The sequence below is a fragment of the Perognathus longimembris genome, chromosome 1 (assembly GCF_023159225.1).
Source record: "Perognathus longimembris pacificus isolate PPM17 chromosome 1, ASM2315922v1, whole genome shotgun sequence".
NCBI lineage: Eukaryota > Metazoa > Chordata > Mammalia > Rodentia > Heteromyidae > Perognathus > Perognathus longimembris.
This window is the reverse complement of record NC_063161.1, coordinates 129,094,396-129,114,738: the sequence shown is the minus strand read 5'-3', so window position 1 is coordinate 129,114,738 and position 20,343 is coordinate 129,094,396. Positions and strand designations below refer to the sequence as shown.

Sequence of the window (20,343 nt, the reverse complement as noted above, 5' to 3'; positions counted from 1 at the left end):
GACAGTCCCGTGGACTTTCCTGCCTAAGCTAGCTTTGAATCATGATCTTCAGAACTCAGCCCCCTCAGCTATCTACACTGTATTAATACGTGATATATAAAGATGATTAAAGAATGGAGCATTAATAAATTTTTAATCCTAAGATGTCCTGGTGGAAAATCCCCAATGGATACCAAGGGATGACTTTATTTATACCTACCATTTAAAAAATACCTAATTATAAATATTTTTACTTTAAAAATTCACAAGTAAATCATGCATGTAGAAGCTGAGGTCTTCTGTGGAGTGTAACTGTTATCTTTACCTGGTCCGTCCACATTCACATGTCTTAGTCATAAATGCAGGGCAGGGTGGGCATGGTCCAGGATGGCAGAGACTAAAAAAGAAAAGCTTCAATGAATAAATCATGTACCAGAACCAACCAAAACAAAGCTGCCTCAAGTGGATCCTATTGTAAACATAGCAACAAATAAACCCACCACGAAATATCTTAGTATATCTCTAAGTTTGATTAAACTAAATAAACAATTATTATTCTTTCCTTTTTGGCTGAACCAGGGTTTGAACTCACTTGAGCCATGCCTCCACCTCAGCTTTTCGCTGCTCATTTTTTTGGAGATAGAACTCTCAGACTTTTCTGCCTAGGCTGGCTTCAAACCATGATCTTCTGGATTTTGGCCTCCTGAGTAGCTAGGAGGTATAAGCCACTGGCACCTGGTTAGCAATTACATTTTTATACAAGACAGACAGCATTATCATTTTAGAGTATTAAGGCAGAAGAACAAAGCCTAAGTCAAAATGGAATCACGGGAATTACAAAACACTGGTTTTATACAGGTTTAATAATGACATTTTTGATATATGGCCTGGGTCTACCCAGGCAATGTGCCTATTGTTCTTCAGCTGTGGCACACTTACTGGTATATGGAAGTCCTGGGTTAATCTCTAGCACTGCCAAAAAAAAAAAAAAAGGGGGGGGCTGGGAATATGGCCTAGTGGCAAGAGTGCTTGCCTCCTACACATGAAGCTCTCGGTCCAATTCCCCAGCACCACATATATGGAAAACGGCCAGAAGGGGCGCTGTGGCTCAGGTGGCAGAGTGCTAGCCTTGAGCGGGAAGAAGCCAGGGATTCCTGGGCCCAAAAAAAAAAAAAAAAAAAAAAACAAGCCAGGAAATGGTGAACTACATTCAAAATCCTAGCACTTGGGAGGCAGAGGCAGGAGGACTGAGCTTAAAGCCATCCCGTGCTACATAGGGAGGGAGAAAGGGAAAGATGGAAAGAAGTGAGGAAGGGAAATAAGAAAGCAAAAGAGGAAAAGAAATAATAGAATTTGCCACTCTATTGACTGGCAGAATGGTATTGGGAGGTACCATTGGGAGGTATTGCTCAGAATCTGAGCAAAGTAATACATCTCAAATCTACCTGGTTGAAGTGTATGTGTGTGTGTGCCTATCTATCTATCTATCTATCTATCTATCTATCTATCTATCTATCTGTCTATCTTCTTTTTTTTTCTCACCAGCTAGTGAAGTAATACTCAAGCAACAGAGTAATGGTAGAGTAACAATGGGGACAGTGAAAGATTGGCATGAGATGTGACACATTGGTAAGAAACAAAAAAGAGGTCGAAGAGGCAGGTGTCATGGGTAGACTTGAGATCAGTGATATATCACATGTCAGAACTAGACATCTGAAAAACCACATACTATAGAGATCAAAAACAAACAAAATTTGTACATTTTTCAAATAAATATTTCCCTTTTCTAACAGGCATCCCAGTAAGTTAAAGAGTATACACTGGTTCAGAAGTATCACTATTTACATTCTGGGACCTTCTATGACTTTTTGGGGGGACAAGCATTCTAAGTGATGGAAAGTATAAACTTTTCAGAATTAAAAATCAATATGAGGCACATCTAACGCATGGGTAATAAAATTTCATGTTAAAAAAAAGCCAAACATGCTTATAAAGTAATCTGACTGGATATTTAGTTTTATATGTAACTCCTAAACCAACAATAGTAACTCTTAACTAAGGACTCAGGCTGGGAGCCAGGGGCACACACCTGTAATCCTGTAGCTGCTCAGGAGGCTGAAATCTGAGGATCTTGGTTCAAAGCCAAACTGCGCAGGAAAGCCCAGGAGACTTATCTCTAATTAACTACCCAAAAAAGCTGGATGTGGAGCTGTGGCTCAAGGAGTACACTAGCCTTGAGTACAAAAGTTCAGGGACAGTGCCCAGACCCTGAGGTCAAGCCCCAGGACTGGCACAAACCAAAAAGTTTGAGCAGTGGAAACAATCCAGGAAAAAGAGCTTAGTCTTCTAAGGTGATCCCTCAGCAGACAGTATCCGCTGAAGACATATCTTTTTTTTTTTCTTGTCAGTCCTAAGGCTTGAACTCAGGGCATGGGTGCTGTCCTAGAGCTTCTTTTGCTCAAGGATAGCACTCTACCACTTGAGCCACAGCATCACTTCTGGCTTTCTCTGTTTATGTGGTACTGAGGAATCAAACCCAGGGCTTCAATTCATGGTAGGCAAGCACTCTACCACTCTACCACTAAGCCACATTCCCAGCTCTCGAATGCACGTTTTTTTTCCCTTCCTCCCAGAAATGGCGTTCCTCGAATTCTTGTCATTATAATGGGTAATATGCTATGTTAACCTTTACCCTGAAAACTGTGAGTTGATTTCTAATGATATATAAACTCTGGCCCTCCTGAAATAAGGTATGCATTGGTTCACTCGCCTTGCATCCCCCATGTCCTGACCTACGGTTGCAGTTCCCAGGTCCAACAACTGGAGTCCGAAACCAGGGACCTGATATTCTGATCCATAGGAGGTCGCAGAACTGTCGAGCTCTCGAGTGAGGTGAGAGATATTTTGTAATTCACAGGAGATAAGACATCTGTGTGGTGAGCTCCTACTCTCAAAGAATTACGGGGTTATGGGACAAGCTAAATCAACTCCATTTTCTAACCTCATCCACCATGTACTGAAACGGAATGGAGCTATAGTCTCCCGCTCACAAATAGATGAGTGTGTACAGGTGGTAGTGGAGTATAATTCATGGTTCCCGGAGGAAGGTACTTTAGATTTAGAAGTCTGGAAACGAGTAAAGAATAATGTGGAAAAGGCATATAGGCATGGAGATAAGGTTCCAGTCACATTTTGGTCTGTTTGGGCACTAACACATGCAGCACTAAGTATGATGTCTCGCGATGCTGTCGTAACAACAGCCACTGAGCTGAAGGCTGATGTGGAGAAAGCTATGAAGGCTTGTAATTTGCCCGAGGAGGAAAAAACTCGAATTGGGCAGGAGCTAAAAGAGATGGCTACACCTGAGCAATCTCCTGCCAGCTCTGATAGAGAAGAAGTAGTGCCAAAAATTAAATTTTCGGCCACTACCCATATCTGTTCAGAAAATGAAGCCGGTCCATATAGCTCAGCAGGGCAGTCAAAGCATTACAGACGCTCTAGCGATCTGCCATGGACTGCAATGAAAATGAGACTTGAAAAGAAAAAACCGCAGCTGCAAAGCTTGCCTTTACTCCTCTCTTCTTCAGATTCTAACTCTGATGACTTTGTTCCTCTCCCTCGCTAGAAAGCCTTCCCCATCATTGGACCCCCTCCGGTCGATGGGGTAGTACAGCCTCCTCATTATGAGAGCATTGATATGGCCCATTTAAGTCAGCTAAGGAAGGCAGTAACCTTATATGGACTGCAAGCGCCATATGTTAAAGAACTAATGTTGGCAATTGTCTCTGCTTATGGAAACTTGGCCCCTGAGGATTGGAAAGTTGTGTGTAGAGCGTTATTAAAACCTCAGGAATATTTACAATGGCTAATGTGGTATAGTGATCTTGCCGCAGTCAAAGCAGCCCAAAATGTTCAGTCCCGTAATCCTGCCCTTAGCAGGATAACACATGCTATGCTAACAGGCATTGCTAACAAGAGCACCCAGGACCAAGTAAATAGTTCAAGGGAGATTCAGGATCAGCTGCAGGAGATATGTTTAGAGGCATGGGGTCGGGTAGGTCCTTCGGGTGGGGTAGGTCCTTTGGGTGAAAAGGAAGGTTCCTGGGCGCACATTGTTCAAGGGGCCCAAGAACCCTACTTAGACTTCATAGCGTGCCTTCAGAAAAACATCGATAGGACAGTACAAGATGCTGCTGCTCGTGATCAATTAATTAAATTACTGGCATTTGAGAATGCTAATGAGGATTGTCAACGCGCTATTTTGCCTGTTAGAGAGACTGGGGATATACTAGTATATGCCAAAGCTTGTTGGAATGTATATTCGAACTCTCAGAAGATGAGGCTGTTGGGACAGACTTTGGCTGCCAATCTGAAGTTACCCGAATCTGGGGAATTTAGATGTTTTGGCTGCGGGGACAAGGTACATACTAAAAAGAATTGTGTTAAAAGAAAATCGGCAAGTAAGCCACCGGGGAAATGCCCTCACTGCAAACGTGGGGTGCATTGGGCCCCGAGAATGTCAGTCTAAAGTTGACTCTGATGGGAATATGCTGCCCCCGCTAGCGGGAACTGTGCAGGGAGGAAGTGCAAGGCGTTTGGGAAACAGGGCAAAGGGCCAGCCAGCCTTGTGGCCCCGCTCCAATGAACGAGGTTTCCCTACCACCTTTTCCTTACAGCCAGACACCAGTGGGAGTGCAGCAGCGGATCTTCTCTCAAGCCAGACCTTAACTCTCCCTGCTAACTCCTCTCCCACCAGAGTTAAAACTGGCATATATGGTCTCTTGCCATCGGGGACCTGGGGCCTCCTTATGGGGCGTTCGAGTTTAAACGCAAAAGGGGTGTTAGTTATACCAGGAGTAATTGACTCTGACTATACGGGACAAATTCAAGTCCTTATGACCTCCCCTGTACCTTATGATATTAATGCTGGAGATCGTATTGCACAATTAATTCTACTTCCTTACATATCTATATCGTCTTCTACCAACCCCCGACAAGGAGGTTTTGGCAGTACGGACCCCCAATATGTTTTCTGGACTTTAAATGTAGCACAAAAACAACCTTGTTGTAAGTTTTATATAGGAGACAGTGTGAAGGATTGCTGGATACTGGCTCTGACATTACTATAATCAGACAGACTGAATGGCCTTGAGGCTGGGTGACTCAAACCATCCAATGTGAAATAAAAGGTTGTCAGTAGTACACCAGTTTCAGTTATTTAACAAAGTGTTGAATATCAGGATGTTATTGATGGTCAAGGCCAGCATGCTGTTGTTAAACCATATGTTTTAGAAGTGCCTATTTAACATCATTGGTCAAGATGTAATGGAACAGTAGGGAGCTCATTTAGTTTTCCCTTAACATTCAGATGGATGTCTCCCCAATTAAGATTTCTTGGCGGTCAGATCGTTCACTCTGGATTGAGCAATGGCCTTTATCTAAAGAAAAATTGGCGGCCGTGGAGCAGCTTGTCGAAGATCAGTTAGCTAAAAATCATATTGAGGTATCTACCTCTCCCTGGAACGCTCGTATTTTTGTCATTAAAAAGAAATCTGGGGGCTGGGGATATAGCCTAGTGGCAAGAGTGCCTGCCTCGGATACACGAGGCCCTAGGTTCGATTCCCCAGCACCACATATACAGAAAACGGCCAGAAGCGGCGCTGTGGCTCAAGTGGCAGAGTGCTAGCCTTGAGCGGGAAGAAGCCAGGGACAGTGCTCAGGCCCTGAGTCCAAGGCCCAGGACTGACCAAAAAAAAAAAAAAAAAAGAAAAAAAGAAATCTGGCAAATGGAGGGCTGGGGATATGGCCTAGTGGCAAGAGTGCCTGCCTCGTATACATGAGGCCCTGGGTTCGATTCCCCAGCACCACAGAAAATGGCCAGAAGTAGTGCTGTGGCTCAAGTGGTAGAGTACTAGCCTTGAGCAAGAAGAAGCCAGGGACTGTGCTCAGGCCCTGAGTCCAAGCCCCAGGACTGGCCAAAAAAAAAAAAAAAAAAAGAAATCTGGCAAATGGAGGCTGCTCACTGATTTGAGAGCTGTAAATGCAGCTATGATGCCTATGGGTGCTTTACAACCTGGCATGCCCCAGCCATCTATGATCCCTGAAAATTGGCATATTATAGTAATAGATTTGCAAGATTGTTTCTTTACTGTTCCCTTACACCCTGAGGACTGCTTGCATTTTGCTTTTTCTTTACCTCGAATAAATCTCCAAGGACCCCGTGGAAGGTTCCAATGGAAGGTTTTGCCTCAAGGCATGATGAACTCACCTACTATGTGTCAGACTTTTGTAGCCAGAGCATTAGAACCTATTAGAAAAAGATTTCCTCAGGTTTTATGTATTCATTATATGGATGATTTACTGTTTGCTGCACCTCATAAAGATGTTCTATCAGAGTTGTTAAAAATTTTGCCTTTGCATCTGCAACAATATGGTTTAGTAGTTGCTCCTGATAAAAATCCAAACAGAGGATTAAGTATCTGGGATATTTAGTTAGAAGACAAGCAGTTACCTCCAATTAATAAAAATTCGGACCGAGGAGTTAAAAACTCTTAATGATTTTCAAAAGTTATTAGAGGACATTAATTGGCTTCGCCCTTCCTTAGGAATTCCCACATATGCTTTGCATAATCTATTTTCCATTTTTCAAGGAGATTCAGATTTAAATAGCCCTCGTAAATTAACTGATGAGGCACGTCAGGAACTGCTCTTAGTAGAAAAGGCCTTGACTCAAAATTCCTTAGCTCAGGTAGACTTATCTGCTCCTATTGGGTTGTTAATTTTACTTACCAAAGACTACCCCACAGGGGTGCTAGCACAGCACAATAAGCCTTTGGAATGGATATATATCAAACACACATTCTCCAAAACATTAACTACCTATTTGGAGATGATCAGCTTCATTATTATGCAAGGCCGTAAAACATGCCTGCAAATCAGTGGACAAGATATATACTTTATTGTCATCACTATACCTAAACAGAAATTCGAATTTTCTTTACAAACCTCTGATATCCTCCCTCTAGCATTAAATGGCTTTACTGGAGAAATCTTGTATCATCTACCTTCTAGCCCTTTATGGCATTTTTTTCAAAGACACACTTATTGATAATATTTTACTTTCTGAGTCCATCCTAAATGCTCCTAATGTTTTTGTAGATGGTACCAAAAATAACAAATGTGCTTTCTGGACAGAAAATAAATATCAAGTTTTCCTTACTCCCTGGAAATCAGCACAACAAAATGAATTACAGGCTATAATATATGTTCTGGAAAATTTCTTGGTACCTTTTAATTACTGACTCTGTCTATGCAGCACATGTCTTGTGCAATATATATTCTGCTGTTATTTCTCAGATGAAACCCCCACTAGGTTCACTATTTAAGCAAGTACAAAGCCTGTTGCACCAGAGACAGCACTCTTTATATGTAGTTCATATTTGTGCTCATTCTAATTTACCAGGTCCTATGGCATATGGTAATTCTAAGGTAGATGCTTTAGTCTCTTTTGCCTCTGCAGAAGAAGACCATGCTGCCCGGCAGTCTAATGCAGGTCATTTACATGTCACTTATAAGATTCTTTTTAAACAGGCTAAACAAATTATTGCCAATTGTCCTACTTGCCGACCTTTGCATTTACGAACTCTTTCCCGTGGTGCTAATCCTCGAGGCCTGGCTCCTAACGAAATTTGGCAAATGGATGTAACACATCCCTGAATTTGGCCACTTACAATATGTGCATGTAACAACCATCAACACATATTCTTCATTTATTTGGGCCACGCCTCTACCAGGGGAAAAAGGAACTCATATCATTCAACATTTACTAAAAACATTTGCAGTCATGGGGATTCCTTCTCAAATAAAAACTGACAATACACCAGCTTATTCCAGTAAACAAGTACAAAAATTTTTAGAATTTCATAACATTCTTCATGCTACAGGAATTAAGTATAATCCTCAAGGTCAAGGTATAGTAGAAAGAGCTCACTATACCTTAAAAACACAAATTAAAAAGTTAAAGAGGGGGAGTATGGATAGTACTTTGCAGAAGCAATATTTGCTCTTAATTTTTAAAATTTGCCTCTAGGAGATATAATGGCCAGAGCAGAGTACCACTTCTTAACCCTGCCTTTGTTAAACAAGCCACAGGCTGTCTGGACTTGATTGGGTGTGGGGCTAGATTGTGTTCCAGGGGAGATAATACCCCAGAGGTGAGGCTATGCTTATGTTTCTACAGAAGACAGCCCATCTTTCTAGTACCTGCTCCAGTGGATCCAGCAACAAACACCCCGCTGTGCATCAAGACCTGGGTGAGACATTCTCATCCAAGTGATAAGGCCATTCTAATGGACAGATATGCCCTGATAACCTGTAGGGGCTACATCAGAGGTAATGTATTGGGCCTATATTTCTAACCCTCCTTTATTATGTCTATATTTATGGACAGAAGCCCCTGTCTCTGTTTTTACATCTATTCCTAATTTACTCTCTCCCCCTTATGGGTCTGGCATTCCAGTCTTTCCTATGGAAGCAGGACGATCTTTTAATTTTTCTTACGCTCAGTTTTCTAAGGCTGTTTAGGCCGTTCCCCATGTTATCATTTTAGATATCAATATTGGATTCAGCATGGAGGTTCATATAATTCCAGTAGAACTCGGCTGGTTAGACTGTCCTCTTGGTCTGTGGGATCGCATACTTATAAGTTGGACAATTATCCTAGTCCTGCCGGCCTGCGTAGATGTGACAGTTTTACTTATCAGAACCTGAACTTTACTGAAAGACGTTGGGGAAATTGTCGAGGAATTTTTCCAACTATTTGGAATACATCTCGGCATACTTGGTATGATTGGGGACCTTTTGGTGTGTGGTTACAAAACTGCACTGAATATAACTCATCTTGTGACCCTACTTCATCTATGAATATGTCCAATACCATGTCTGCTAAACAGCTTTTAGGGTGGTTTGGAGCGGGCTTTAGTGACCCCCGACCTGCTCTCGCCCATGGAAATAGGCTATTCCTCTACAACGTCATTTGTGGAAACTAGCAGCTTCTCTGGCCCCTGTTCTGCTGGTCAATGGAACTTACATGGGTACTAAAAGATCTTCAGCTTCTTACAACTTCAAAGTTATAAAGGCCTATAACCTTTCAGCTTGTGTTCATTTTCCACAAGTACTGATGGTCGGCCCCATAAACGTAACTAATAATACCATCACCTGCACTGATTGTAAGCTGTATACTTGCTTGAATAACAATGTCACCTTTAATTTTAGTCAAGATAGGATCATGATTTTGACCCAGCGCAACTCCTTTTGGGTTCCTGTTCGTATGCACCGTCCCTGGGCTAGAGGACCGGTACAAGGACTAGTGATGCAATTCTTTAAGCAGCTTTTAAAGAGGAGTCGATGTGCGATTGGACTGATCATTGCTGGACTCATTGGACTGATAGCCATTGGTACTTTTGCAGCAGTATCTGGAGCCGCATTACAAAAACCTGTACAGACTCATGACTTAGTGGTGCAGTGGCACCAGGACTCCCACAATTTGTGGCAACATCAGCTGGAAGTAAACACCCACCTTCAAGATGAGATAGAAGCTGTAAAAGGAGGAGATTTTGGCTTGGACAGAAATATTTGGCTTTACAGCAACGATTGCTTTTAACTTGTGACTGGAATTCTAGTCATGTCTGTGTAACACCTTATAAGTATAATGCCTCTGAATGTGAATGGAATGATATACAAATGCTTATGGATGAGGCCATAGCAAATGGTACTTTAAGTGAGCAAAGTTTGTACTGGGAAGTTGAGGCTTTCCAAAAGGAATTGCCAGATGCTTCTTCTATTGATGAGATAGCTCAGGGACTTGCCCAGGTTTAGACCCCAGAGGGTGGTGGCAAAGTATTACCCATAGTATTGGTAGTGCTTCTATTGCCTTATTACTAATGTTATGTGTCTTCTTCTTAGGATATTGTGTTATCATAGCAATAATGAAGTGTTTCACTAGGAATAAATCTTCTGATATGTTACTGACAGCCCTTAAGCTTAGTAATAAAGCAGCTGCTGATAATTAATAAAAAAGGGGGAATTGTGGGAGAATTTCTCTGACCAAGTGGAAGACTTAGCCTCAGCACAGTCGCGTCAATGCCGCGTCAGCATACTGACAGGCTCCTGGGAACATATTCCTAGTTAGAAGTTTCTTTGTGTCTGTGGACCAAAGGATGCTGCCTTTTGTCAGGAGAATTTCTCCTTCCCCCATACAAAGTCTCCCTGAGGAGACTAGTTTGCACAGCTGCCTTTAGTGATAGTTACTCATTATAGATAGGATAGCTTCTTCTTTTTTTTTTTGGCCAGTCCTGGGGCTTGGACTCAGGGCCTGAGCACTGTCCCTGGCTTCTTCTTGCTCAAGGCTAGCACTCTGCCACTTGAGCCACAGCGCCACTTCTGGCCATTTTCTGTATATGTGGTGCTCGGGAATCGAACCCAGGGCCTCATGTATACGAGGCAAGCACTCTTGCCACTAGGCCATATCCCCAGCCCAGGATAGCTTCTTCTTAGCAAATAGCAAATTCCCTTCTCAATAATCGGGATAGTTTCTTCCCATAGTAAACAGAGAAGTCTCCTTTAGGTGTATAGAGCCCTGGTCAAGGTCCAGAGCAAACAGTAGCTAGATAGTAAATAGTTTAGCCCTAAATAAGTAAACTCTCTTTGAAGCAGTAAACTTTTGTAGTAGATAAACTTCTGTGTTGGTTCCCTTCCTCCCAGAAATGGCATTCCTCGAATTCTTGTAATTTATAGTGGGTAATATGCTATGTTAACCTTTACCCTGAAAATTGTGAGTTGATTTCTAATGATATATAAACTCTGGCCCTCCTGAAATAAAGTATGCATTGGTTTACTCGCCTTGCATCCCCTGTGTCCTGACTACGGTTGCAGTTCCTGGGTCCAACAGGCTTGGAATATGGCCTAGTGGCAAGAGTGCTTGCTTCGTATACATGAAGCCCTGGGTTTGATTCCCCAGCACCATATATGTAGGAAATGGCCAGAAGTGGCACTGTAGCTCAAGTGGCAGAGTGCTAGTCTTGAGCAAAAAAAGCCAGGGACAGTGCTCAGACCCTGAGTCCAAGGCCCAGGACTGGCAAAAAAAAAAAAAAAAAAAAAAAAAAAAAATCATTTTTTTACCCACTTGACTCTGTGCCAAGCCTCTTAAGGTACATTAATTTCTTTCATTTTCATAGACTCATGTGAGTATTACTCATAGCAACATTATTTTACAGATGCAGAAATTCAGGCTTAGAGAAGTTAAATAAGTTGTCCAAGGTCACATCACTATTTTAAGTGACCCAAATCCAGGATTTAACTCTGTATGCAAGGCCAAAGCCTGAAGAATTTTTTTTTCTCTTGTAAGTGATCAACTCTATCAGTTTCTCTATGAGCCTTCATATTACTACTACTTATTTTTAGATGCTAAGTGGATGCATTCCTTTTTAAAAAATTTTTTTCCCCAGTTCTTGGGCTTGGGGCTCAGGGCCTGAGCACTGTCCCTGGTTTCTTTTTGCTCAAGGCTAGCACTCTACCTCTTGAGCCACAGTACCACTTCTGGCTTTTTCTTTTTATGTAGTACTGAGGAATCGAATCCAGGCCTTCATGCATGCAAGGCAAGCACTACCGCTAAGCCACATTCCCAGCCCTAAGTGTATACATTCTAAAGCTGGTTATTTACTGTTGGGAAGGACTCATATTCTAAAAATACTATCAGAGAAGATACTACACAAATGCCTTTTCTCCTGGCCATCCTATACTCCCTCTTGAATCTGGAGATCACTGAGGAATAAAATATCTGAGTCTTAATTCTTTTTAGAAGCAATGTAGAACTGAAAGCACGACTCAAGTGGTAGAACAATAGCCTTGAGCAAAAAAGCCAAGTGAGAAGAGTTTCTGAATTCAAGGTCTAGTGCACATGCAATCACACACACACACACACACACACACACACACACACACACACACACACACACACACACACAAACAGCCATGTAATACAGTTGAAGAAACACTAGATTTCAAAATTCCAGCTCCATTATGTTCTACAATTGTGACACTGGACAAGTTGCTTTTCTGAGCTTCTGTGATCATCACTGGACTGTGGTTAGGCTCAACAAGTTAACTTATAGAGTACTTGGTTACAGAGTAATTGTTCAGTACATAGTACCCTATTACTTTTTACCTCAACTTGTTACATGTTAACCAGGTATGCATACTCAAAGCAACCAGCAAAGCATGTGCACCAAGAATCCCCAGAGGTCTAGCATTCCAACTTACAGGTTACAGGAATGTGGGCAATCCTGGCCAGGCTGCTTCTTTCTACAAACCTCACCACAACTATGCGGAATTTCATTTCTGCTCCATTCAGGATTCTTTACCTTGCCTAAAACATATTAGATCAGAGAGTCAATGCTACAAATTGCAACTATGTCCTCATTTCTAAACAATACTATATATCTAGACAGGATGAACCTTAAAAGTAGTTTTTATTAGTGTGACAAATACATTATCTCACATCCTAAATTTAAAAAAGATGGTTGAATGCTAGTTACCAAAACTCCACCAAGCATGATAAATATTAAATTCTAGATTACCTGAAAACAGATATTTTTACTTATGAAAATGCCATTCTGTCTAATGAATAAAAACTATCTTTGATATGATAAAGCTATGATAAATATTAGATAAACCTTCTTTAAATGGATCTCTGGACTGATAAGGGAATTTATTTGGTAAAGATGAGAAAGAAATAAGTGAAGAAAACTGGGAGATATAGCTCAGGGTAGAGAACTATGTTCTGGGCTTGATCTCCAAAACAGGGAGGGAGGGAAGAAGTAAGGAAAGTGAGTGAAAGAAGAAAGGGAAGGAAAGAGAAAGGGAAAAGGGTGAAAGGGAAGAGAGAGAGCAAGGGAAAATACTGAAGTAAAAGAAGAGGTAGGCTCTAAGATGGGAAGGACATAAATTCCCTATATGGTAGAAACTTGCCCATTCTAAAGCTATAAAATACACAAAAGGGTATAATTTCATAGTCAATGTCACTGTGTGAATCTTTATTGAGGTCTTCCTTGGACTTAGCACAGAGGTAGGAAGAGTAAAATCGTGACACACTTCTTGTTCTTTTTTTTTTTTTTTTTTTTGGCCAGTCCTGGGGCTTGGACTCAGGGCCTGAGCACTATCCCTGGCTTTTTTTTTTTTTCTCAAGGCTAGCACTCTGCCACTTGAGCCATAGCGCCACTTCTGGCCGTTTTCTGTATACGTGGTGCTGGGGAATTGAACCCAGGGCCTCATGTATATGAGGCAAGCACTGTTGCCACTAGGCCATATCCCCAGGCCCACACTTCTTTTTTTTTTTTTTTTTGGCCAGTCCTGGGCCTTGGACTCAGGGCCTGAGCACCATCCCTGGCTTCTTCCCGCTCAAGGCTAGCACTCTGCCACCTGAGCCACAGCGCCCCTTTCTGGCCGTTTTCCATATATGTGGTGCTGGGGAATCGAGCTTCATGTGTAGGAGGCAAGCACTCTTGCCACTAGGCCATATTCCCAGCCCAGGCCCACACTTCTTGTTCTTGAAGAATCCAGTCACACCTTCAAAAATGACAGCTGCTGTAAGTAAACTCAGTCATGAGAAACAGAGGAGACACCACTTAATGTGAGTCTTTATTGGAGAGCTTGAGGACTGTTGGTGGACTCTTGTCTCAAAGACCAGCAGTTTCGAGTGCAGCTAGCACAAATCTTATATAAGAAAAAAATCACGTAAGATGTGAGGAACTAAACCTAATTATTATCTAGGGGAAGCATAGACCCAGTCTCCTTATTCCACCCTCATCTCAAATTCTTACGCTTTCTTAGAGCCTCTTATCTAACTTGCCAGTGGAGCCTTTTCACAAGATTTTTTTTTTTTTTTTTTGGCCAGTCCTGGGCCTTGGACTCAGGGCCTGAGCACTGTCCCTGGCTTCTTCCCGCTCAAGGCTAGCACTCAGCCACTTGAGCCACAGCGCCACTTCTGGCCGTTTTCTGTATATGTGGTGCTGGGGAACCGAACCTAGGGCCTCGTGTATCCGAGGCAGGCATTCTTGCCACTAGGCTATATCCCCAGCCCCACAAGATTTTTAATTATATTATAGAACTTTATGTTTAAAATCTCTTTAAGAGGGGCTGGGAATATGGCCTAGTGGTAGAGCGCTCGCCTAAAATCTCTTTAAGGTAATTATGCCTTAATAGTCTTCTATTTGCCTAATTGTACGACGACTTCTGGCTCCAGGTCATGATATTTTTTGAGCAGTATATTCAAGAATACTTATTCCTTCAACTAATAGCAATTTAATATCTACTAGGCTCAGATTTTGGCAATAAGACATATAAAACCAGCAGATTCCAAATAAAAGAGATGCTAAAAGAGAAAAGGAAAAACAAAATGAAGCTTCTTTGGGAAGAGAGCATTTAGGGTCCAGCCTTGAATGGTAAGTGGATGAGAATTTAAAGAAAAGGAGAACTGGAGATATAGCTCAGTGGCAGAGTGTATGAGAGCTGTATCCTGGCATGTATGAGATCCTCAGTTGATCCCCAGAACCACCACACACACACACACACACACACAAAACAAAGGAACAGCAACAACAAATGCCCTGAACATTTTTGACAGTTATTCTCACAAAAAACTTAAGAATTGATATATCAGCCCTAAGCATGGCCGGGGGGATCCCTGGTAACTCTGAATGGTTTCAGTGAGGCAATGAGCACAGAAGCAAAATTGCAATGGTTTAAGTAGGCAGACAAATAGTTATGAAACAAAATCTGAAAAAAAAAATCAACTAGATGGTAAAGGTTAGCTATTAAAAGTCAGGAAGGAAATAAAAAGCACATACATGAAATAGGCTGATATTATCAATAAGCATCTGGATCAAAGAAAGCTTTCCCTAATACACAGAGGAACCAAGCAATTAAAAAAAAAACAACACAAAGAAATAATCCATAGAGGGAAGATGCAAGGGTAGAAAATAAAGGCAAATGATTTCTTTGATTAAAATAAATCCTACTTTCACTCATGCTAATCACATATGAAATATCAACTCTGCCCATATTAATTAATACATGCCTCTGTCTCTTTATCAGCTCTAGTATCAAGCTAAGACCAAGGAGGCCAGCTCCACAACTCAGAAGCAGCATGAGTCTGGTTGGCACAATGAGAAAGTCCATCTTCCTAACAGCTTGCTAAGAGCAATGGGGCCCTAACTAGCTGTGTGATAGACCACAGCATATGCTCTTACAGACTCATATCTTTCAAGTAACACAAGACCAACAGACTACCTCTCCTGGAATGAGCACTAAGGTACAATGCATGGAATGAAAGATGCCCCAGTGTATGCAAACAAGCTTACCACAGAAACAAGTGTAGATATTAGGGACATGTGCAGAAACATTCTGACAGGCAGGGCACCGCCAACCACTCTGGCCATCTGTCATTAAAAAAACAAGAGTACATTAAATACATTTTTTCAGAAGCACAAGGGTGGCTAGGAGTGTAGCTCAGTATTAAGCGTGAATGCTTAGCATATGTAAGGCCCGAGGTCAATCTCTAGCACCCTCATTGCAAAAAGCACAAGTAAATTTTTAAAATTTAAATCTATAACTGGGTACTGGTGATTCACACTTGTAATCCTAAAATCTGAGGATTTTTTGTTTTTTTAATAATTACTTATTTATTGTCAAAGTGATGTACGGAGGGGTTACAGTTTCATATGTTAGGCCATGGGTACATTTCTTGTACTATTTGTTACCTCCTCCCTCCTTCCCTCCTCCCCCTCCTCCTTTCCCTCTTCCCCCATAAGTTGTTCAGTTGGTTTACACCAAATGGTTTTGAATGTATTGCTTTTGGAGTCATTTGTCTTTTTATCCTTTGTCTCTCGATTTTGATATTCCCTTTCACTTCCCTAGTTCTAATACCAGTACGTACAGTATCCAGGGTACTCAGATGAGATTCGGTAATAACGTGAGGACAAACACAGGAAGGGGATACAAGAGGATCATCAAGAAAAGAAGCTACGGTTTCACATGGCATGTTGAAAGCAATTGTAACAGTGATATAACACTTCTTTCCATAACATGGAGTTCATTTCACTTAGCATCATCGTATGTGTTTCATAAGGGCATAGCAGCTATTGGGCTCTTGTGATCCTCTGCTGTGACTAGCCTAAACCTGTGCTAATTATTCCCTATGAGGGAAACCATAGAGTCCATGTTTCTTTGGGTCTGGCTCACTTCACTTAGTATAATTTTTCCAAGTTCTTCCATTTCCTTACGAATGGGGCTATGTTATTCTTTCTGATAGAGGCATAAAATTCCATTGTGGAGATGTACCACATTTTCCCGATCCATTTATCTACTGAGGGGCATCTGGTTTGGTTCCATATTTTAGCTATGACAAATTGTGCTGCGTAAAATCTGAGTTTAAAGGTAGCCCGGGCAGGAAAGTCTATAAGACTCTCATCTCCAATTAACCACCAAAAATTTGTTTCAATAGTGTAGTTTTTTTTTAATAGATTTGATTGAGTGTGTGTGTGTGTGTGTGTGTGTGTGTGTGTGTGTGTGTGTGTGTGTGTGTGTGTTGGTCCTGGGACATGGACTCAAGAGCTTAAGCACTGTGTCCCTGAGCTTTTGTGTTCAAAGCTAGTGCTCTATTACTTGAGCCACAACTCTCTTCTAGTTGTTTGGTGGGTGAATTGCACAGCCTTGTCTGCCCAAGCTGGCTTTGAACCATCCTCAGATCTCAAGTTTCCTGCATAGCTAGGATTACAGGCATGAGCCACACAATCAAAGGTAGTAATTTCAAAGTTGAATGTATCAGATATTTAAGAAACAAATGTACAGTAAAGAATGCTTTGCTTAAGTACTGGATTGGGCTTTTAAGGACTTTCAGATACAGTGATAAGCTATCGATATTGTTCAACCGTTTTTTTTTCTCTTGGACCTGGGGTTTGAACTCTGGGCCTTGGTGCTGTTCCTGAGCTCCCTTTGCTCAAGGCTAGCATCCTACCACTAGAGCCAAAGCACTACTTATGGCTTTTTGTGTGATTAATTGGCAATAAAAGTCTCATGGACTTTCCTGCCCAGGCTGGTTTTGAACCACAATCCTCAGATCTCAGCCTCCTGCATAGCAAGGATTACAGGTGTGAGCCACTGGTGCCTGGCATAGTTCAAGCCTGAGTTCAAGCCCCAGTACCAGCATAAAAAAGAGTGAGGATATGATGCTGTGGCTCAAAGTAAAGTGCTAGCTTTAAGCAAAAAAGAGCTCAGGGATACAGGCCCTGAATACAAGCCTTACAACTGACAATTTCCTGGAGTTCATTTCAATAAATATTATTTTGTATGATCAGATACACATTGCCAGTGTGGCTGCCTATTCCTCTCCTAAAAGTATCCTCCTTACTTTATATAATTATTTGTGCTAGTACTGTGGCTTGAAACTCAGGGCATGGGCACTGTCCCTTACTTTCGCTCAAACTAGTGCTCGAGCATTTGAGCCACAGCTCAACTTCCAGCTTTGTGCTGGCTAATTGGACATAAGAATCTCAAGAACTTTCCTGCCTGAGCTGGCTTCAAACCTTAATCCTCAGATCTCAGCCTTGAGTAGCTAGGATTACAGCATGTGCCAACAGCATATGGCTAATACTAATATGCTTTAAGAAGAGCCTAAAATATACTATGCAGACTAGTGAAAGGCCAAAACAAATTTATTTCCTAAAGGTAAATGAAATAATGGATCTACATACATTTGCTTTGTTTTTGCCAGTCCTGGGACTTGAACTCAGGGCCTGAGCACTGGCTTTTTTTTGCTCAAGGCTAGCACTTTACCACTTGAGCCACAGTGCCACTTCTGGCTTTTTCCATATATGTGGTGTTGATGACTCAAACCCAGGGCTTCATGTATATGAGGCGAGCATTCTACCACTAAGCCATATTCCCAGCCCGGATCTGCATACATTTCTAAACCAAATTATATAATCAGTACTTTCTATAGTTGGTACTTGGGTAAAAGCCTCCATTTTCACTAACAGTGACTGATTTTACCATACTCTATTTTTCATTTTTTTTGTCAGTCTTGGGGCTTGAATTCAAGAGCCTGGATGCTGTCCCTAAACTTTTTTTTTTTTTTTTTTGCCAGTCCTGGGGATTGGACTTAGGGCCTGAACACTGTCCCTGGCTTCTTTTTGCTCAAGGCTAGCACTCTACCACTTGAGCCACTGTGCCACTTCCAGCCTTTTCTGTTTATGTGGTGCTGAGGAATCCAACCCAGGGCTTCATGCATGCAAGGCAAGCACTCTACTGCTAAGCTATATTCCCAGAGCTCTTTTGTCAAGGCTACTGCTATACCACCTTGAGTCACAGCTCCACTTCTGTTTTTTGAGTGGTTAATTGGAGATAAGAGTCTCATGGGGACTTTTCTGCCTGGGCTGGCATTGAACCCCAATCCTCAGATCTCAGCTTCCTGAGTAGCTAGGATTATAGGCATGAGCCACTGGTGCCCAGCTTATCATATTCTAAATATTTTAATTTAGCTGGTCATCTGAAACATGTGATAATGGCAACATACTTTACTTGCAGATAAAATATTTAGAAGTAACTACATAATATGTGCAAAGGTAGATTTATAACCTGAATGTATCAAATGGCTGACATTGAAACTACCAAGAAGAGAAAAATAACTGACCTGCTTGAGACGCTGGAGATCTTGCCCATTTCTTTATGCAATTCAGATGAAACACATGATAACAGCTCTGACAACTCCACACTGGGGCTGTGACTCGAACCAATTCGCAGCACACCATGCACTCATATTTTTCTGCGGTTAGTTGTTCGACTAGAGAACCTATTTTAAAAATAAAACAAGGAAAGATTAACAGAAAACTGTTCTCCACTTCAGTTAGGCAACTGTTCTTCACTTTAAGTCATTTAAGAGGAGAATCCACACACAGACATACTGAATGGGTTACCTGAGTGTAGGATGGCTATTCAGGTTTTGAGACAAAGATGGGGCAGGAATATGCTGAGGTAGAAGATTTACAAAGGAGATATTCACATGAAGAATCCTATAATTCAGGAAAAATTCCCAAGAAGCTGCCTAAGAAGATAGTAGAGTAGCCAAATGCTACTTATAACACAGCTTGAGCATCCCCTGGGCACTGTGCTGTGGGATCTTGCCTTGTATTCTCTGAGTTACTGAAGCCATGATTAGGGTTCATTAAACTACAGTGGTCAGCTGTAAGCCTGTACAGGTTCTAGCAACCTGTGGGCAGTGAGATACTTGCAACAGTTGGTCTGAAAACTGGCAATTCATTCAATGAAGATGTTTGGCACCTACTACAAGCCTTGCAGTAGGTTACAGACTCAAGAAGAAACATGTTTCTGATGGAAGAAATTCACCATTTAGTGAGAGATCAGTGTACAACATAATAAAATCCTCTCAGATTAAGTTGGGAGCATGGCATATGCCTGCAGTCCCAGAGTCCCAGCTACTCAGGAAGCTGAGGCAGAGGATCACTTGAGCTTATGGCTTAAGACCAACCTGGGCAACACGGCAAGACACGGTCCAGAGAAGGGGGAAAAAAAAAAAGAACTCCCAGACTGTCTCCTGAATCAATACCTTTACTCACTTCCATATATATAAATATATGTAACACATAATATATGTATGTATATATTCTTTTTAAACCCTAAAACATATTTTTGATGGTACTTGCTTGCTAGACAGGAATTTCCAGATTTTTAAGTCAAACACATTTGAAGTAGTTTTTCTATCTCCTAATACAGCTATCTAACCTCATCTCAAAGTGCTCTCTCTCCTTTTTTTTTTAGTACATTAGCATTTATTCAAAGTATTATTACTATTTGTTTTCAGGTCCAAATAGGTTGAACAAGATTAGTAAGCATACATAACATACCAATCATTGTGCTAAAATGGTTAGTTTACATGTATTATATAACCCTCTCATCAGGCTGTAATGTTCATACTATCTTTGTGCCAGCATTGGAGCTTGAACTTAGGGCTTCTCGCTTTGCTTTTTTGCTCAAGGCTGGTAATCTACCACTAGAGCTGCACCTCCTTCACTTCCAGCTTTATGTTGGTTTACTGGATATAAAAATTTATTGGACTGTCTGCTGGGACTGGCTTTGAACCAAGATTCTCTGCTTTCAGTCTCCTCAGTAGCTAGGATTACAGGTGTGAGCCAGCAGCACATGTGTGCATACACACACACACACACACAATCAATTTTGGGATAACATTGCTTTGCTTCACATTCACACACACACACACACACGAGACCAACT

General features: G+C 41.6%; 1 protein-coding gene across 2 annotated transcripts in view; it reads right to left on the bottom strand.

Annotated features, from left to right (window-relative positions):
- The window catches only part of Nfx1 (nuclear transcription factor, X-box binding 1), a 57,455-nt gene that overhangs the window by 29,415 nt on the left and 7,697 nt on the right, over window positions 1-20,343 (bottom strand). For both annotated transcript variants that reach the window (XM_048363008.1, XM_048363087.1), the window contains exons 3-6: window positions 18,725-18,883; window positions 15,396-15,473; window positions 12,298-12,403; window positions 305-376 (exon numbers count right to left, since the gene is read on the bottom strand). In XM_048363008.1, coding sequence (XP_048218965.1) covers window positions 305-376; window positions 12,298-12,403; window positions 15,396-15,473; window positions 18,725-18,883 — 415 coding nt within the window. The remainder of the gene's footprint in view (window positions 1-304; window positions 377-12,297; window positions 12,404-15,395; window positions 15,474-18,724; window positions 18,884-20,343) is intronic.